Source organism: Anolis sagrei, chromosome 2, assembly GCF_037176765.1.
Source record: "Anolis sagrei isolate rAnoSag1 chromosome 2, rAnoSag1.mat, whole genome shotgun sequence".
Taxonomy (NCBI): Eukaryota; Metazoa; Chordata; class Lepidosauria; order Squamata; family Dactyloidae; genus Anolis; species Anolis sagrei.
In genome coordinates, this window is record NC_090022.1 from 211,225,241 (window position 1) to 211,246,315 (window position 21,075).

At 42.0% G+C, this 21,075-nt stretch overlaps 1 protein-coding gene across 4 annotated transcripts in view; it reads left to right on the forward strand.

Annotated features, from left to right (window-relative positions):
- The first annotated feature begins 2,162 nt into the window (after positions 1-2,162).
- Positions 2,163-21,075, forward strand: part of SLC24A2 (solute carrier family 24 member 2) — a 108,087-nt gene continuing 89,174 nt past the window's right edge. For 2 of the 4 annotated variants that reach the window (XM_060762437.2, XM_060762442.2), the window contains exons 1-2: positions 2,163-2,395; positions 6,195-7,263. In XM_060762437.2, coding sequence (XP_060618420.2) covers positions 6,334-7,263 — 930 coding nt within the window. In that variant the 5' untranslated portion in view covers positions 2,163-2,395; positions 6,195-6,333. The remainder of the gene's footprint in view (positions 2,396-6,194; positions 7,264-21,075) is intronic. The other 2 variants (XM_060762438.2, XM_060762441.2) reach the window with 2 other exon arrangements.

Below are 21,075 nucleotides of genomic sequence, written 5' to 3' on the forward strand. Positions count from 1 at the left end.
AGCAATGTACTGAATGGGCGCAAATAAATTGAAACTTGTATTGTCGAAGGCTTTCATGGCCAAAATCACTGGGGTGATGTATGGTTTCCAGGCTGTGTTCGAGCAGCATTTTCTCCTGATGTTTTGCCTGCATCTGTGGCTGGCATCTTCAGAGGATCCTTTGTGGAGCGAAAAAGTGGGGTATGAATAATAATAATCGTTGTGGGCTTTGCACTCAAGACTTGTAGCTTGAACCAATACTTCAGGAGGCTCCTTCTTTGGGTTTTTAAACAGAGGCCGGATGGACATCTGTCGGGGGTGCTTTGAATGCGATTTTTCTGCTTCTTGGCAGGGGGTTGGACTGGATAGCCCATGAGGTCTCTTCCAACTCTATCATATGATTCATATACTAGCAAAATATGAGAAATCAGCAATGTTCACAACCAGTGTACAAGGAACTAGAGCGACAACATATATAGTGGTTGCTGGAGCATTAGCCGATGACCCTGGAAACCACAGTTCAAATTCCCATTCAGCCCTGAAAGCCCACTAAATGGCAAGTCACATTCTCTCTGCCTCAATGGAAAGCAAAAGGCAAAAATACCTCTGAACAAGTCAAGACTGACATTTTCTGAAAGGAAACAACCAGGGTTTGAATCCCCACTCAGCCTTGGAAAGCCTGCTTTTCTCCCAATAGCACTTAGTACTTTTTTCAAGTACTTTTTTCATTATTTCAGTACTCCTGTATACATTTTTCTGTATCGCTATGTAATTTAGCCCACCTTCTTCTGAGGCGCTTTCCAGGGGCGTGGCTAAGAGGGGTGAGCGGGGCTCCTGCTCAAGAGCGCGGGGCAGAGCCTCTTCCCTGGTTCAAGATGCAGGGCTGGGAGGGGGAGGTGGGCAGGATTACTAGTTCTGAGGTAGGGCTGAGCTTCTATCTGTCCTGTGGCGCCTGCCAGGACACAGGGGGCGGGGCTAGGTGAGGGGCGGGGCTACCACTTGTCAGGAGCACTCGCCTGGATACAGAGCTGGGATGGGAAGGGTGGGCGGGGTTAGAAATGGTGTGGGCGGGGCTTCTTTTCAAGGGCGCCGAGACAGAGCTGAGATTCTACCCTGGTCCTGCGACACTTGCCAGGACGAAGGGGGCGAGAAGGGGATGGGCGGGGCTTAGTGGGCGGGGCCACTTTCCAAGGGCGCCTAGGCGAGGCAGTCTCTTTGGCCCTGCTAAGGCACGGGGGCGGGGCTAGGGGAGAGGGCGGGGCTCCCACCTCTTACGGCTGGCGTGGGCGGGGCCTCCCTCCAAGAGCCCGAAACAGGGCGCTTGTCCTGAGGCGCCTGTTAGGAGAAAGGGGCGGGACTAGAAGAGGGGGCGTGGCCTCCCTCTAAGAGCCCGAGACAGGACTGAGCCTCTCCTGAGGAGCCTGTTAGGAGGCGGGGCTAGAGGAGGAGGCGGGGCCTGCTTCTAAGAGCCCGGGTTAGGGCTGAGCCTGTACCTCTCCTGAGGCGCCTGTTAGGAGAAAGTGGGCGGGTCTAGAGGAGGGGGCGGGGCCTGCTTCCAAGAGTACGAGACAGGGTTGAGCCTTTCTCCTGAGGCGCTTGTTAGAGCATAGGGGGCGGGGCTAGAGTAGAGGGCGGAGCCTCCTTCCAAGAGACCAAGACAGGGCTGAGCCTCTACCCCTCTCCTGAGGCGGCGCGTGCTAGGACACAGGAGGCGGGGCCAAGGGAGGGGGCGGAGCTTCCTTCCACGAGCCCGAGATAGGACTGAGCCTCTCTCCTGAGGTGCTTGATAGGACATAGGGGGCGGGGCTAGGATAGGGGGCGGGGCCTCCTTCCAAGAGCCCGAGTCAGGGCTGACCCTCTACCTCTCTCTCGAGGCGCCTGTTAGAACACAGGGGGCGTGGCTAGTGGTTGGGGCGGGCTTTCGCCCAAGTTTGCTGTCCTGAGGCATCTGAGCCTTTCCTCCAAGGCTGGGAGACGAGGGGGTAGGCGGGGCTAAGAGGAATGGGCGTGGCCTCTTTCCGAGCGCGCCTATGCGAGGCAGAGTGGCCCGCAGGGGGCGTGGCTTCCACCTGCCAGGGCTGGGTGGGCGTGTCTCCCGCCCCGGGTCCCTCATGGCTGGGCGGGGAGTGGGCGTGGCCCGCACCTGCTGGGGCGAGGAGGACGTGGCTTCCTGTCAAGGCTGCCGGCGCCGCCAGTCATTCAGTCCTGCTTGGAGCTCATCCTGCAGGCAGCGCGGGCGGGAGGGGGGCGCCTGGGAGAGCTCCATCCGAGCCCAGCGCTTCCTTCCAGGCGGGAGGAGGAGGAGGAGGAGGAGGAAGGGAGACGGACGGGCAGAGCAGCTCCTTTCCCTTCCATCGGGGCGGCCGTGCCTCATGCCCGCCTCCTGCCCGAGCCCGGAGAGGGAGCGCGCGTTTGGGTAAGTGAATCCAGGTAGTCCAATGGGATTTAGAAGTTAGTTGTGGTTCTCAGGCAGAAGTCCTACATTGAGTGAGTGTGCAAAATAAGAATCAAGGAGCTGCTCAGAAGTTTTTTTTTAAGTGCTTCAGATATGCAGGATAAGTAAGTCCTCCTGAGTCTGCTCTGAAGTGAGAATAGTTTACTAGGAAAAGGGCACAGTGGTGGGTCTGAGGGATTAATTGAGCAAGGAGAGGCTTAGAGCATAATTAATTCCTCAGCCAGAAATACTCCTTTGCTAATTAGAAAGTCGAGTCTATAGGAGGGAAGAGACAGGTGCATTGTTTGCAAGTATACTTAAATTTAAACACAAAATAAGAACAACAATGAAATAATAATAATAATGCATGTCCTATACTCCTTATATACAAAGCCTAAAGATAATCTTATACACAATATTTTAAATAATTTTTGAGCATGAAACAAAGTTTGTGTACATTTGGACCATCAGAAATTAAAGGTGTCACTATCTTAGCCTTCTGTGTGAACAATTTGGGAGTGTTTTTTTCCATGTCAGGAGCAACCTGAGAAACTGCAAGTCGCTTCTGGTGTGAGAGAATCAGCCGTTTGCAAGGATGTTGCCCAGGGGATGCTGGGATCTTTTGATGTTTTACCATCCTTCTGGGAGGCTTCTCTCATTTCCTGCACAGGGAGCTGGAGCTGACAGAGGGAGCTCATCCACGCTTTCCCTGGATTCGAACCTCCGACCTGTCAGTCTTCAGTCCTGCCAGGCTCCTAATTTGGGAGTATTTGGGGAGTATTTTTAAAAATCCGAAGGGATGCTCAACCTGTACTTCTTTATATATCCTTTTGCTGTATTCGAATTTGAACCAATAGTGCCCTTGACTTTGCTGTTAATAAACACATTCTATACCATTTGAATATCCTTCTCATTGTTTTTCAGGAGACTAAAAGTCAACGACTTTCTGTTTTTCATTTTAGTGCCGCCAATGGTGTATTGTAATATACCAAATTGTAAATATAGGCATGGTTGAGTTAAGGTGAATTGTCTGGATTTGACTGCACTGGGAATTAACTCACCAAAGTGGCTTAAATCCTGATGTTTCACCTTAGCATGACTGGAGAGTTCTTTGAATGACATTCAGAATAGCCAGAAAATATAACAACAACAACAAAAACAACAACAGCAACATGCTTATTTGGAACACAGTTAAAACAGACAGATACAACACTATATGTTGTCGAAGGATTTCATGGCCAGAATCATTGGATTGCTGTGAGTTTTCCGGGATGTATAGCCATGTTCCAGAAGCATTCTCTCTTGACATTTTGTCCAAATCTATGGTAAGCATCCACAGAGGTTGAGGGGTCTGTTCAAAACTAGGCAAGTGGGGTTTATATATCTGTGAAATGTCCAGGATGGGAGAAAGAACTCTTGTCTTCTTGAGGCAAGGGTAAATGTTGCAATTGACTACCTTGATCAGCATTGAATGGCCTTGCAGCTTCAACACAACCTACAAACTATCTACGGACCTACTAAGAAAATCCAACAAATGCTATGTTCAGCAAAGGACAAGAGGGATCTTCTCACCTCTGCAGGAGTCTACTGTATACCTTGCAGCTGTGGACAAGTTTACATAGGGACCACCAAACGCAGCAGCATTGCCCAAACACGAATCAAGGAACATGAAAGGCACTGCAGACTCCTTCAGTCAGAGAAGTCAGCCATAGCAGAGCACCTGGTGAACCTGCCTGGACACAGCATATTATCTGAGAACACAGAAATGCTGGACCACTCTAATAACCACCATGTCAGACTACACAGAGAAGCCATTGAAATCCACAAGCATTTGGATAATTTCAACAGAAAGGAAGAAACAATGAAAATGAACAAAATCTGGCTACCAGTATTAAAAAAAAAAAAAAACTAAAATCAGGAGAGTAAATAAAGAGCAACACCCAAAAACAAGAAAATTCCTAACATAAAACAATCAGGGCCAGCTAACACCTCCCAATAAGGAGTCCCCCAGGCAGGAAGCAGCCAGGCTTTGAAGCTGCAAGGCTATTCAATGCTAATTAAGGTAATCAACTGTAGCATTCGCACTTGCCTCAAACAGACGAGAGTTCTTTCTCCCACCTTGGATATCGCATAAATATATAAACCCCCCTTGCCTAGTCTCCAACAAACCTCAAAACCTCTGAGGATGCTTGCCATAGATGTGGGTGAAACATCAGGAGAGAATGCTTCTGGAACATGGCCATACAGCCTGGAAGACTCACAACAACTTAATACACTATTTATTTATGTATTTTATTGCATTTCTATACCACTCTTCTCACCCCTAGGGGACTGTACAACATGGGAAAATGGCAAAAATTCAATGCTGAAGAAGGATATAAAAGCAATACATAACATAACTAAATCAATAACATATAAATATGAATTAAACGCCATTAAAAACTATAAAAGAAACATAACATGAACATAAAACATATTAAAGATTGCACTGGTCCCATGATTATTCTTTAGCTCAGACATGGGCAAACTTCAGCCCTCTGGGCCAGCTGTTAGGAATTGTAGGAGTTGAAGCCCAAACAGCTGCTTCAGTAATACTATCTCTGCTTGCATAGCCAGATTTTAAGGGGTTTTTTTCTGAACACCAGAGGAAGGGGGCCAATCTGATCTCACTGAGAAGGGAGTTCCACAGCTGAGGGACCACCACCAAGAAGACCCTGTCCCTCATCCCCACCAATCATACCTGTAAAAGCGGCAGGACCAAGAGCAGGACCTCCCCAGGCGATCTTAGTACTGGTTTATAGAGGGAGATACATAAGCTGAGCTGGAACCATTTAGGGCTTTGCAGGCTAAAGTCAGCACTTTGAGTTGTGCTCGGTAGCGGACTGGCAGCCAGTGGAGCCGACGTAACAGGTGTTGTGTGCTTCCTGTACACCGGTCCACTGAGCAGTCTGGCTGCTGCCCGGTTCCTTACTAAAACACATAGTATATTAAAAGGCATATACTACTAAAATACACAATCAATTGTTTCCTTTTGCTGTCAGTAATGTTCAAGGTTATTTTGCTTCATGGAGTCCATGAAGTATCCACATTTGACTTGAGACCATAAAGTAATCGAATTTGAAGAAAATGATAAACAGGCACACAAATATAAATGTACACTGATACACTGTGATTCAAATTCACTGCAAAACAATTGATCGCTGGGTACATTTGTGCATCCATATTTCATAAATCCATATTTTCCAGCACTTAATTAAATGTGTTCTTACTGCAAAGATTTTTTTTAAATGTTTTGAAAGTTTTGGAGATTTTGGGGTTTTTTTAAAAAAAAAATCTATATTGAGCTCAGGCTTAAAGAGCTGGGCATGTTTAGCCTGCAGAAGAGAAGGCTGAGAGCAGTCATGATGGCCATGTATAAATATGGGAGGGAAGTCATAGGGAGGAGAGAGCAAGTTGTTTTCTGCTGTCCTGGAAAGGATGCGGAACAATAGCTTCAAACTACAGGAAAGGAGATTCCACCTGAACATTAAGAAGAACTTCCTGACTGTGAAAGCTGTTCAGCAGTGGAACTCTCTGCCCTGAAGGCTCCTTCTTTGGAGGCTTTTAAGTAGAGGCTGGATGGCCAACAGTTGGGTGTACTTTGAATGTGATTTCCTGCTTCTTGGCAGGGAATTGGATCGGATGGCCCATGGGGTTTCTTCCAACTCTATGATTCTATGAGTACCCAATTAAATAACTTAATGTCTGATCCTATTTCTCTGTCTCTCTTTTTTTTAAAAAGCACAGCCAAGGCACTCCATATGAAGAATAAAAACCCTTGACTCTGTAACCGCACTGCTTCCTTGAACAGTGAAAGAAGAATGAGAGAAGAATCTGTCTGACTCTTAAGATATCGGACCATCGGCCAAAAAGAGCGCAAAATGGCTCAGTGTAAAAACATTGCGGCTCATTTCCTTGAAGAATGGCGCCGGCAGGAACTACCTCTCAGCTGTAAGAAACACCGAAATGTCCGGAAAAAGCAGAGAGTGATACGAATAATGGGACTGTTCCTCGGCGTTGTGGCCGTGAGCACGCTTTCTCTTTCCATTAGTGCCTTTTCTGAGTTGGAAGCATATAGCTCAGAGACAGCCAGCAACGTAGATAGCCAAAAGTTTGCACACACACAGCAGAGGACTCTGTTGGACTTTAAGGATCAGAACCAGAATGGCACCCCGGGTTCATCTGTTTCTATGAAACATGAGGCCGGAGAAGAGAACCACACGGAGGAGCACAAGGGGGAGTATCCCGAAGATCTTTTTTCTCTGGAGGAGAGAAGAAAGGGTGCTGTCATTCTTCATATTTTGGGCATGATTTACATGTTCATAGCCTTAGCCATTGTCTGTGATGAGTTCTTTGTCCCTTCGCTGACAGTCATCACGGAGAAGCTGGCGATTTCTGATGACGTGGCTGGGGCCACCTTCATGGCCGCCGGGGGCTCAGCCCCAGAACTGTTTACTTCTTTGATAGGAGTCTTTATATCCCACAGCAACGTTGGCATCGGGACAATAGTCGGGTCTGCCGTGTTCAATATCCTCTTTGTGATTGGAATGTGTGCTTTATTTTCCAAAGAGATTTTGCACCTGACTTGGTGGCCGCTCTTCCGGGATGTGTCTTTCTACATCATGGACTTGATATTGTTGATTGTCTTCTTTTTGGATAACTTCATCATGTGGTGGGAAAGTTTAACGCTGCTGATTGCTTATATGGTCTATGTGACTTTCATGAAGTTCAACGTGCAAGTCGAAGGAATGGTGAAAGGGCTTTTAAGCAAGAACAAAGTGGAGAAAGTCGCGCCAGAACCTGAAGGAAAGGTTAGTGATCGCATTTGCATGTGTATATGCCCCGCCCCACCCCCCTCCACAATTGTGGCACTTCTGAATTTGTCATTTATGCTTTGATTTGTCTTGGATGTTATTTGTATTGGATATCTTTCTCCCCTACAAATCTCAAAATGATTTGCCAAGTAGAAAGATGTACAAGAAAAAAAATACATGGAGATAAAAACATACAACATCAACAACAATAATAAATGCATTACCCACCTCTCTGTGAGGCTCAAGGCAGGGGTAATATTTATAAAAGAAGTTATGTGTTATAATGTAAGTCATGTAAATAAAGATCTGTATTATCTATAGAATTAAAATACATCCATTTACTGTGTATTTGACCTTTACAGTTTTGATTTAAATCTTCTATCTAGGCCCCTTCCACACAGCTGTATAAAATCCACATTGAACTGGATTACATGGCAGTGTGGAATCAGATAATCCAGTTCAAAGCAGATATTTTGGATTATCTGCCTTGATATTCTGGGATATTCTGGGCTGTGTGGAAGGGCCCTAGGAATCTCCTGGTTCTCCAGTGCAATTCTGTTGATCATAGAGACACTGTGGATAATGTAGGCCCCTTCTACACTGCCATATAATCCAAATTATCAAAGTATCAAATCCACATTACCTGCTTTGAACTGGATTATATGAGTCTACACAGCCATATAATCCAGTTCAAAATAATTAATCTGGATTTTATATGGCAGTGTAGAAGTGGCCTCAGGACCCTTCCACACATCCATATTAATCAGAAAATCAAGGTAGAAAATCCCACAATATTTGCTTTAAACTGGGTTATCTGAATCCACACTGCCATATATTCCAGTTCAAAGCAGATAATGTGGGATTTTATTCAGCTGTGTGGAAGTGACTTTAGAGGTTCTTAAAACACTTTTCTAGATTCTAGTGAAAGCCATCCATAGAGTTATGCTGAAGGACCTAGAGATATCTATAGAAGTGTTCTCTCAACAAATGTATCTTAATATATGTATTTCATAGAAATACATTTTAATATGATGATGTTATTTTAAACTGTTGTGCCTCTCCTCAAACCATGAGGAGAGGTGGATAAGATATACAACAATAATAATTTTAGGAATAATAATCATTATTATTGTTATTAAAAATCACAATTTTAATACTTTTTAATACATAATAGGGAGTTCCCCAAAGAAAAATATATTTGCCCATTAACAAAAAGTCAGCAAAGAAGGAGTTTGCCTATAGTCTCCAGACAGGGAATTCCAGAATGTAAGCACAATCACCACGTAGGCCTTTCTGATATTTTCACTAAATGTGTTTGAAGATACAAGAGAAGACCTGAAGGTCTGAGGCTCATACAGTCCTTTGTGCATACCTGACCCATATAGGACTGGCAGCCCACTGCTTTCGTTGAATAATTGACACCTGGACTTCTGTCTCTGTTTCCTTCTACATACAGGGCCTTTAATGTTGTTTACAGTTGCAAGCAAATTGTTTTAAAAGTCATTAGCTGTTGTGTTGCCAGCAATCGCCTCACAACAGAAAACCGAAATCAAACACCAATTCAGGACAGGATGTACAAAGACACAAGAAACAGGTTGCTCTGTTTTGTGCAGTCGTATACAATACCTTAAAATCACATTGGCACAAGGAGCAGGATTTCGGATAGTGACCTAGGGTGAATCTGCACTGTAGAATTAATGCAGTTTGACACAACTTTAACTTCCATGAGTCAATGCTATCACTGTGCTTATATCAAGGAAGAAGGAGAGGTGCTTGTAAAATTTACCAAGAGTAGTTCGTGCCTTGGTTTTGTGGGAAAGGACGATCATTCCTGTACAGATCAGGTTAACTCTGCCTAGACTGCCAAGCATATTACCCACAGAGTTAAATCCACACAACCCAGACACATTGAGTGCATCCATACTGTAGAATTCATGCAGTTGGAGACCACTTTAATTTCCATGATTCAATGCTCTGTAATAATGGGAGTTGTAGTTTTATAAGGTTTTTAACCACCTCTGCCAAAGGGTGCTGGTGCTTCTCTAAACTACAACTCACAGAATTCCATAGTTTTGAGTATTGGCTGTTATAGTGGTGTCAAACTGCATTAATTCTACAGTGTAGATGCACCGATAGAGTAGCAGGAAGAGAGTTTCCTGACATGCAAAAAGGCTATGAGCTTCAGAGGGCAAGACAGAGTCTCTTCAAAGTGTGCCCGGCATTCACGCTCAAAGCTGATGTCGGATTTATGAACCGGTCACTATATTTTAATTTCTGCAATTTGTACAACACTGGGTGGCAGGTTTTTTTAGCTGATGTGATGGTACAAATTACAGTGGCAACTTAAGAGCTTGTGTGAACTAACCAATACATTGGCATTAGTCATGCAGCAATGATTAAGGAAGACTTAGAGGTGCTTCCTAGAGAATTGCTGCAAACGCATAGGTTTCAGCAATTAATAAATTATTGCACTCATATTGTATATATCTTCCCTGTTTCCCCAACACTCCTTCAGTTCACTTATGATTTATTAGAAAGATGTAGGAGTACAAATAGTAAATCAATATAACATGATAAATTTGCTCAATATTTGCTTTGGTATTTCTTCCTTGATGTTCAGAGTAGCCACTCGTGTTAATCTCACGCAGATCGGAAATTACTTGCAAGAATTATAGTGGCAATAAGGAAGAAGTTCCTCACTCTGTTCCATTGTGGTTATAATATCTCCTTTATATTTAAGAAACAGGAGATACTTCTGTTCAAAGTCCCGCATTTCATCTATTTTGATTCTAAGACACACTTTCCACCTTATAAACATTTCAAAAAATTGAATGCATCTCAGAAACTTGGGTGCACATCAGGTATTTTTTGTTTGTGGGGATGGTAATGAAATTACTTTGCATCTTACAGTTGCTGGTATCTTAGAACTGAAGAAATATAGTATTATGACTCTAGGGGCCCTTCCACACAGACTTATGGCAGAATATCAATGCAGAAAATCCCACATTATCTGAGTGTGGACTCAGCCCCCTCCCACACAACTGAATAAAATTCCACATTTTCTGCTTTGAATAGCATCCCACATTTTCTAGCAGTGTGGACTCAGATAACCCAGTTCAAAGCAGATATTGGGGGGTTTTCTGCCTTGATATTCTGGGATATAGGGCTGTGTGGAAGGGTCCTGTGTCAGCTTCCACCATAGTTGAAATCAGTGCCTTGTAAGCTTTATATATAGGGCCCTTCCACACAGCCATATAACCCAGAATATCAAAGCAGAAAATCCCGCAATATCAAATTGGGATATATATCCCAGTTTAAAGCAGATATTTTGGGATTTTATTCAGTTGTGCAGAAAATCCCACAATATCAAACTGGCATATATATCCCAGTTTAAAGCAGATATTGTGGGATTTTATTCAGTTGTGTGGAAGGGACCTTTTTCATGTCAGGAGCGACTTGAGAAACTGCAAGTTGCTTTTGGTTACCCAGGGGATGCCCGGATTTTTTTTTATGTTTCACCATCCTTGTGGGAGGCTTCTCTCATGTCCCCTCATGGGGAGCTGGAGCTGACAGAGGGAGCTCATCCACACTCTCCCCGGATTCAAACCTGTGACCTGTTGGTCTTCAGTCCTGCCGGCGCAAGGGTTTAACTCACTGCTCCACTGGGGGCTCTGGGAGGGACCATAATAAGCATTGTCTCCAAACCTGGTTAACTTTAAGACTCTGCTACTTCGTATTAACTGTGGTTAAGGCTAGCATACAAGGAATGGGATATTTTTGCCAGAAAGAAGAGGGACCTCCATGATAAAGCACACATTCCTATAGGCCATTATCCTATTCCTTTGCCATGTCTGTGTTACATCTGTAATAGCTCTTTAAAAATAAGTAGCATGGAAAATTCTAATTCATAGAAGTGATCATATTTCAAGAAATAGGAATTATTGAGGAGGGAAAAATATATGGTATTCTCTACGACGACCCATCATGCATTTCAGCAAGATAGTTTCCAAGATAATACTTTGAAACTATCAGTTAAATAGTAACAAATTAACAAATTTCAGCTTCTCCTTTATGCCAGATAAATATTCATAAACACAAATTAATTGATTAATATCTAAGGTTCCTATAGGATTCATTTGTGCAAAAGACAAAGGAATCCTATAGGAACCTTAGATATTGGGGATTTGGGGATTTCCTTTTAGCTGTGCTACTATTTGTTTGATTTTTAACTCCCATGCCTCCCAACTTCAAAAAGTTATTTTAAATGTGCTGGAAGAGAAATTATGGGCTTTGAAGAATTACAAAATTAAATTATGCAAACAGCCTGCAAAATGATGAGGGGACTGGAAGTTATAATTTGTGGCTTCTCAGAATTTTCTGTAGGTCTCCAGAATGTTTGTCCAACTATATATTCCATGCTGGGGTTTTATTTGTTTTGTTTTTTCCCCCTCTGAATTTTTGCTTTAATGCTTCTGATTGAAAAAGGATGATGGCATTGGTTACATAAGGAAGGATGCTCTGAGAATTGAATTCATGACAACAATGGCCTTTGTGTCCATGTTGTGTTGCTTTCATGCAATGTGCCAACTTGGTTTTTCTTCTTGACATGAGAACAGTTTGTGGTGCAATTCCATATAGGCTTCTCCAGATACTCTAAAATCCAGTGGGACTTGCTCCCAAGTAAATGTTTGCTAGGATTGCAACCTCAGGCTACTTTTGTTGCCTCTGGGGAAAAGCATTGCGCACAGGATGGTTTCATAAAGCACTTCACCAGAGTCTTGTGTCATCTGTAGCATGCATTAAATGACTAATCCTAGTGCACATGGACACTGGCTTCTCAAAAGCAATAGAGATTAGAAGCATTGCAGAGGCGGTATTCTTGGTCTTCGGTCAATGAGAAGCCTCATGTTATAGCACCCATAATTGGCTGTAGGTTTTGTCCTATTGCAAAGAAGGGACAGGAGTTAAAGGCAGCTCTCAAAGCAATACTCTAATGCAAAGCCAAAGAGTATTGATTTTCAAAGCAAAGTATTTTCCTCTTTTCTGGTAGTTTACTTACTAATGGAACAAGAGTGTGAATACATTAAGTGCACCATAGAATTAAAATAATTTTCCCAGGGCAATGGTTTTTACCCCCAGGCATTTCTGTTACGCAAGACTAATGAGAAAATTCTCACTCTATCGTGCTGCCTCCAGGTATGCAAAACGAGCTTTAATATTGCTAAGCTGGAAAGTGGTCAGTCAAGGAAACTGTTGTCCCTGGTATTTATCTTTAAGACTTTGTGTTGTAATCTGACAGCAGGTCAAGGGAGTTCTGAGAGGCCTAAATAAAGAAGTGGAGGGCTAAAGGGTTATCCTAGCAACAAATCCCCAATCCTAAACAGTGAAATGTACACAGTTCTACTTCATTTTATTTATTTATTTAAAGGCTCTTTTTGAATCTAAACATTTCTACCTTGAATCTACTCATTGGCTAGAGAACATGGCATCAGCCTGAATGCACTAAACTATGGGGACAGGAGGAATTGATTATGAAGATGCTAGCTCACGAAAGGCAATATCTGAGAGAACATGCTTGAGCATTATGTGATCCGCTGGATATGTCCCATTTACTTTTTTGTTTAGTAGGACCAAGCTTTTCTGATATATTTTAATACAGGGTGGGAATTGTGTGGCATTCCAGATGGTGTTTGAATGCCTCATTCATCATCATTAGCTGTGCTGATTAAAATTATAGGGTTGGATAGGACCACAAGGACCATGCCGTCCAGCCTTTATTATGAAGAAATATACAGTCAAAGCATTCCTGTCAGGTGGCCATCCAACCTGTTTAAAAACTTCCAAAGAAAGAGACATCACCACACTACAAGGCAGCATATACCACTTCCAAATATGTTTTTAATCAGGAGATTCTTTCAAATGTGGAATTGCTTGTTCTGCATTTTGAAACAATTTCTCTATTCTCTAAAGGAGCAGAAAACAATCTTCTTCATCCTCAACCAATGGCTGCTGGTTTTTTAAATTCAGAGTTGTTTCCAGAAAAGCATCTAGAAGAGGAATGGAAATTGTGTGGCCCCTCAGAGTTTGTTGGACCACAAATACTAGCATCCCAATTCAGCATCATCCATGGTGAGGAGTGCAGGGAGTTATGGTCCATCAACATTTGGATAGCTACATGGCTCCTCTCTCCCCAACCCCAAATCTGTGCGATTCAACTTAAACTAGTCAACTTTGGGCATAGTAGTTTGGTAATCTATTGTTATTCATGATGCCCTAGCACAGTGGTTCTCAGCCTGTGGTTCCCCAGGTGTTTTGGCCTACAACTCCCAGAAATCCCAAATAGTTTACCAGCTGTTAGGATTTCTGGGAATTGAAGGCCAAAACATCTGGGGACCCACAGGTTGAGAACCACTGCTCTAGTATCATTGCATTAGCAATAAAAATATTGGTTTTCAGAAGATTTCATTGCATCTGTCAAACACATTTTTGCCAAAATAGCCTTAAAGGCGTTTATAGAAACAGAGGAAAATGGAGACGGGAAATGTATTTCACAACATATGATTAAGTGAGCAGAACAGAAGCAAACAGGAAAGTCAATGGTTCAATTTCAAAAGACAGGAATTTAGAGTAGCTTTATACAGTATTAGAAGTCTGATGTATCTTCCTAGGAGCTGATGTGAGCTGGCAAAGTTGGCATGTCTGCAGTTTGGCAGTTGCCAAAGGATTTTAAGCTCACTGTTGTTTTCCAATTACGTGCCCTGACAAAGAGGCACAATGTGGGTGGTGCAGTGGCAAGTTTTTAACAAAATGGCCTGCCCTTCGTTGCTTTTTTTTTCTGTGTCAAGAGCAACTTGAGAAACTGCAAGTTGCTTCTGGTGTGAAAGAGACCTGTTGGTCAGCAGTCCTGCCAGCACAAGGGTTTAACCCATTGCACCACCAGGGACTCCTCCCTTCATTGCCGATGTGTTAGTGATCAGTTATGCTGTTCTCATTTGATAGACAATGTTGTTTTGTGGGAATCTTTCCAAGAAATTAGCATAGTAGTTTGAGCGTTGGATTATGTTTCTGGAGATCCAGAATCTGAATCCCCACTTGGCAATTAAATTCCAAAGAGCCTGTATCACCATTTCCCCATCCAGGTTTTCAAATCCAGGCAAGAAGCAATGCCGCAAAGGAGAGAGGAGAGGAGAGGAGGTCACTGCTGCTTTTAGCTTCTCCTGGAACACGCTAAGCACTTGCTTTTCATCACTCTATACAGTGAAGCGGATGGTCCCTTTTTTTGATAAAGATTAATGTGTGCCTTAACTTTGTTTTTAAAGTCATCCCTAAGAGGTGTATTGCCTTTTTTGATAAAATTACTTCTGAAAACTGCAGATGGCAAGCCTTGTTTCACCATGTCCCATAACAGGAAGTCTTGTCTTTTCTAGCACAGTGTGCTTACTGAGACATATGCATGACTTTTCTTCATACTTTAAAGATATTATTGTTGAGCAACTTTTTACTTTGCCTTTTTGAAATCCCATCAAAGTCATTATGATTTACCTCCAGTCCATAGGTATGAATATATTGCCAGGAAGTTCCATTGAACTCTCTCGCAGTGTTTCTTAACCTGGGAGTTGGGACCCCTGAAGGGAGTGTCGGGGGGGGGGGGGGCGGTTGGTTGCCAAAGACCATCAGAAAACACAGTGTTTTTCTGTTGGTCATGAGGGTTCTGTGTGGGAAGTTTGACCCAATTCTATAATTTCTGGGGTTCAGAATGTTCTTTGATTGTGGGTGAACTATAAATTACAGCAACTACAACCCCCAAATGTCCTCCAAACTCTTATCAGTGTTCACATTTGGGCGTATTGAGGATTTGTGCCAAGTTTGGTCCAAATCCATTATTGTTTGAGTTCACAGTGATCTCTGGATGTAGGTGAACTACAACTTTGAAACTCAAAGTCAATGCCAAGTTCAGAATGCTCTTTGATTGTAGGTGAACTATAAATCCCAGTAACTACAACCCCCAAATGTTAAGGTCTATTCTTCCCAAATTCTACCAGTGTTCACATTTGGGCATATTGAGGATTTGTGCCAAGTTTGGTCCAGATCCATCATTGTTTGAGTTCACAGTGATCTCTGGATGTAGGTGAACTACAACTCCGAAATTCAAGGTCAATGCCAAGTTCAGAATGCTCTTTGATTGTAGGTTAACTATAAATCCCAGCAACTACAACTCACAAATGACAAAATCAATCCACTCCAACCTTGCCAGTACTTAAATTTGGGCATATTGAGTATTTGTGCCAAATTTGGTCCAGTCAATAAAAATACATCCTGCATATCAGGTATTTACATTGCAATTCATAACTGTAGCAAAATTACAGTTTAGAAATAGCAATGAAAATGATGTTATGGTTCAGGGTCACCACAACATGAAGAACTGTATTAAGGGGTCCCTGCATTAGGAAGGTTGAGAAGCACTTACTTTTGAGTAGATATGCTCATGTACCATAAAACTCATGCAACCCAGTGCTTTCCACATTATTTCTATGCGGATTTACTCACAGATAAAGTACATAGGATTTCAGCCTGACATTTTCTCTCCTTGGTGGAGTCTATACTGCCCAAATCCGCATGTTTCTCTTTCTCTCTTCTGCATGCAATCTTTAATTGTATTGGTGTGTTGAAAAAACGCAGCACTGAAAAATGATATGTGAGCTTCCTTTAATCAATAAGCAACATTTTCTCCCCAAGGTTTCATGTGAATTAAATAACTAGTAAAAGATTACAGCTTAGATGGACACCAGGATTCAACAGACACAAATATTTATATAGTTTTATTTGAAATTAAGTTCAGGTCCTAAATGGGGAGTAAACTCCCAAAGAAGAAATAAACAATTGAAACTTTAGTTTGAAGAAGGCTTCTTTTCCAAAAATAAGATATAGCAATTTGCATTGGACTTTAGAAAAAGGAATTTAGGATAGTTGGCAGGTGATAAAACTTGTGAGCAAAGCTGGTCATGGGAACATACCTACATTATACACAATTGTATGAAATCCTGCTGCAGTATAGCCAGGGAGCCTTTATATCTATCTGTAACTGTGCCCACTGTGAAATCCTTTTCTTACTTTTTTTTACATTTTTCCCAATTGGAAAAGTGACGTCATTACTTGTAACAGTTGTTTTAAAAACAATAATGTATGAGTGATGACGCATTCTCTTTGGGGTCTAATCCATTTCGTAAGCATAATTTTCTTGTGTGTGCTTAGTGTAGTGCATGTGCTAATAAAAGAATCCAACAGCACCTTTGAGACTATCTGAAAAGAAGAAAAATTTGGCATCCATTGTGTGTGTTCACATTACTGGAACTGGATTAGCATTTGTGAATATACTAATTCTAGCAGTTTATGTTTTTTTTAATCTTCCTTTAATGTGTTTTTGTTGTCTTTGTTGTTACGGAAGTGATGTTCAAAGGTTGAAAATGTCCAGAAAGATTGAACCTTTTTTCAACTGGGAGTTTGATTTGTTTGATATTCCCATTCCATAACACAGTTATCCCTGCACATATGTTGGGTTTAGGAGCATAAGACCTCCATAAAAGGGGGGGGGGGGGGTTTACCAAAGTAAGCATCTCTGTAGAAATCTCCCAGCCCTCTGGTGCAACTGCATGGTCAACTGTACTGGACATTAAGCATAGAGCTATGCTGGAGGACCTACAAATGGCCAGAGAAGTATTTTCTCTAGGCATCAGTAGGTCTTCTAGCACACCTCTGAGGTCAGCTTCTGGTAGAAGCTGATCATAACATTTACACTGGAGGACTGAGAAATTCCTAGAGAGATGTTATTAGGCAAATCCATGAATAATCCACAAAGGTGGAACTTCCAAGTGTGAAGAGGTGACTGTGTTACATTTGTCAATTTCTGCTGTTACAGTATGGAAGGCAAAAGGACATTGTTGCCATAGGATGGCATATATCACGTCAGAGGTTGAACATAACTAGTAATGTGGGTGATCTTATTAGGACCTGTAATGTTGCTGTGTTGAGTCTCCATATGGGGTATAAAGAAACGTAATTATGATAATAATAAATAATTGCTGCCAGGGAACCGGCACAGTATAATGGTTTGAGTACTTGATTAAAAAGGAGACCAGATTTGATTCAACCATGGAAAAAACTGGGTGATGTTGTGTGAATCATCGACACTCAGCCCTGGAAACCCCTTAGGGTAGGGGTCCTTAAACTAAGGCCTGCAGACCAAATGCGGCCCTCTAAGGTCATTTACTCAACCCCTTCTCTAAAGTTTAGACTTAGGGTCACCCTTTTTTGTGTGTGTGTCAGGAGCGACTTGAGAAACTGCAGGTTGCCTCTGGTATGAGAGAATTGGCCATCTGCAAGAACATTGCCCAGGGCATGCCTGAATGTTTTACCATCCTATGAGAGGCTTCTCTCGTGTCCCTGCATGAGAAGCTGGAGCTGTCAGACAGGAGCTCACCCCATTCCCCGAATTTGAACTGCTGCCCTTTCAGTCAGCAGTCCTGCCAGCACAAGTATTTAACCCATTGTGCCACCAAGGATCACCCTAATCATCATCATCATCATAATCATCATAAACTTTATTTATATTATGCCCTCTCTCGCCGAGGGGACTCAGGGCGGAGTCCAACAAAAAAGGCAATCATTCAATGCCAAACACATTCATAAATTTTAAAAATACAAGAACAGACTAATCAAATCTCAAAAGGAAACAACAGCCTTTACTACGACAAAATTCAACAAAGATTAAATGATAACATAACCTACCAATTACATTGTATCTTGTATAAAAACGTTAAGCATAAATTATATAAAACACACAACTTGAAGGCACACAACAACAACAATCCTAATTAACTTGGCTCTCTCATCAGCCAAAAGCAGGCCCACACTTCCCATTAAAATACTTTTTAAATATTGTCTTGTTCTTTCATTTTTTTTGTACTACAAATAAAATATGTGCAGTGTACATAGAAATTCGTTCATTTTTTTCAAACTATGGTTTTGCACCCCAAAAGTTTGAGGGACCGTGAACCAGCCAGTTGCCTAAACAGTTTGAGGACTCCTGCCTTAGGGTGAGCATAAGCCTGAAATGACTTGAAGGCACCCAACAGCAGCAATATTGCTGCCAAGAAACAGCAGTGGAATTAGTACTGAATTTCTTCATTGGTCTCAAAGGTGCTGCTGGATTCACTGCTGTCTTTTTTATGCTAAAACAGACTAACAAGGTTATCTGTTTGAAAACTTTCTGCCTAACTATCTGTTGAGAAAGCCAGGGAAACTTTGCTCCTATGTGCCAGGTGTTGGAATCTGTCCCGAATGCCCGGGATAGTGGACTTCTAGGTATGGCTTGGGAAAAGTGCCAAATTCTAAACTGCTTCTCATCTCCAAAGCTGCTTTCCTGCAAACAGCCTGAAAAGTACATAATTTCCGCTGAATAATTCCATCAGAGACCAGATTTCTGTTTCATACAACTCCAGGGTGCCGAAGTTGGAAGCATGAACCGCTCTGCCAGCACTATGTTATATAATGCAGAGTTTAGGAATGGAGCGGCTGGTGTAAACACCTATCATAAGTCTGAAATTCTGACAGGCCTATCCTTATAGAAAGCCTGTGATTAAGTGCTGTTAAAAATAGACATTTCTAGGAAAGTGTTCTGAAGGAGAAGTGTAAGTCTCAGGAGAAAACTCAGTAACTCCAGGAGAAACAAGAATGCTTGATGCTGGTAAATCAAAGATCCAACTTTAGTAAAAGATATGCAGAATGAAGACTCTGAATCCAGTACTTCCATCTAACATAGATGTTGCCAGGTCACCTTAGGTTGCTTATCTCCCCTAATAACTTTCAATTTACTACCATCTCTGACCAGATATTTACAGATATTTTCAGGCTAGGTGTCAGAAATGACTTTTCACAAACATCTTCCAGGCTCCCTATTATCAGAAGGCCTTTAACTCTTACATGCAGGAGAGTAAGAGATAGGCTGAGCACTACTTTAGCCATTATTTTTCCTGGAGGAAAGGTCCCTGAAACTAGGGGTGGTGTCTCAACTGTAGAATTAATGCAGTTTCATCCCACTTTAACTACCATCGCATTGATAGCCTTCTCTGCCAAAGAACGCTGATGACCAAGTGATAACTCTCTGGATCCTATAGCATTGAGCCATGGCAGTTGAAGTGATGTCAAACTGCAATAATTCTATAGTCTACATGCACCTTATTATATATAATTCTGAAGAAATGTAAACATTTCTCTGAGTTTTCTCAAAGAATGGCATCTTAGGGCGCATCTGCAGTATAGAATTAATGCAGTTTGACATCACTTCAACTGCCATGGCTCAATACTATGAAATCAAGGAGTTTTTAGTTTGTGGAGGCACCAACACTCATTGGCAGAAAGTCTAAAGACCTCAAAAAACCACAATTCCCATGATTCTATAGGATTAAGCCATAGCAGTTAAAACAGTATCAAATTGCATTAATTTTACAGAATAGATACACCTTTATTATCTCCTTTCCCATCAGCAGATACTAAGAAACTTCTATGTTTGTATCCTTTCAAGTGAGGAAATGGGAGTCTCACTGTAGGTGTAGGATTGCCATAGGAAGGAATGCATCTCTATGGAGAGGTCTGGGCATGAACTAAAGCTTTCAGTTGTGCTTGTAGCTTTCTTGACAGTTTGCAACCCTATAAACAATGCTTTTGTGCAGCTATCATTGAAAAGAGTGGGTTGTTCCATTATTTGGGCACTTTGCATGGTGTTGGATGGAAATATTTCATAGATACCAGTACAAACCCAACATTAAGGAACAGGGTACAAATCTTGCTCTTCTGAAAGTGACTGTAAAAATATTCACCGATTTCTCTGAGAACAGAACGGATACTTATATCATCTTGTAATCTTCCTTGTGTCCTGCATTAGGAGAAAGCTGGGATATGAATAGATAAATCAATAAATCTTTTAAGGCAGAATGAAGCATCGCTTGGGAAAATATTTTTTTTAATAATTCATCTCCATTAATGGTTCTTTATTGTTGTTACTCATTACAATGTTTGAAAAGCAACTCATGGTGTTGTTATTTTTTATTTCACTTTTATGCAGGAGGACCCTTAGATTTATAAAACTGTGGTATAAAACTTGAAAATACGGTGATGCTAGTGAAATGGGTGTGTTATGCTCCTTTTAGAGCCTAGTCTTGGTATTCTCAGGTAACTGAAATAAAAAATGTTGTATTTACCCGAGTCCAGTGTGCCATCGAATCTAATGCCCACCTAAAATTTCAAACATTGAAACAAAAAAAAAGTATTTGCTGGCAAATGTAATGTACAGTGGCAAAAAGTGCATTCTTTGTAATTTAGCCAAAACTGGTGTGCATTACAATTACAATTAGAACTCTTTCTTTAGAAACAAAAGTTTCAATGCACCAAAGCTCCCAGCAATGGAAAAGAAAACCTTGGGCTGCATGTATGCTGTAGAATGAATCCACTTTAACTGTCCTGGTGCAATGTAATGAAATCAAACTACAAATCCCAGGATTGCATAGCATTGAGCCATGGCAATTAAATTTGAGATGACTTCGCTCAAATAGGACTTCCAGGTGTTCCTGAAGCAGCCTCTCTTTTTGCTTTGGTTCAGCGCTGAGATTACCCTATTACGTGAATCTAATATGCAGTGCACCCATATTTAGGTGAGGTAATTAAGCCAAAAAAAGGTGAGCATTGGATTTGAGTGAATATGGTAACTACACTCCTTGGACTGCATTACCCCTAGGTCAGTGGTTCTCAGCCTGT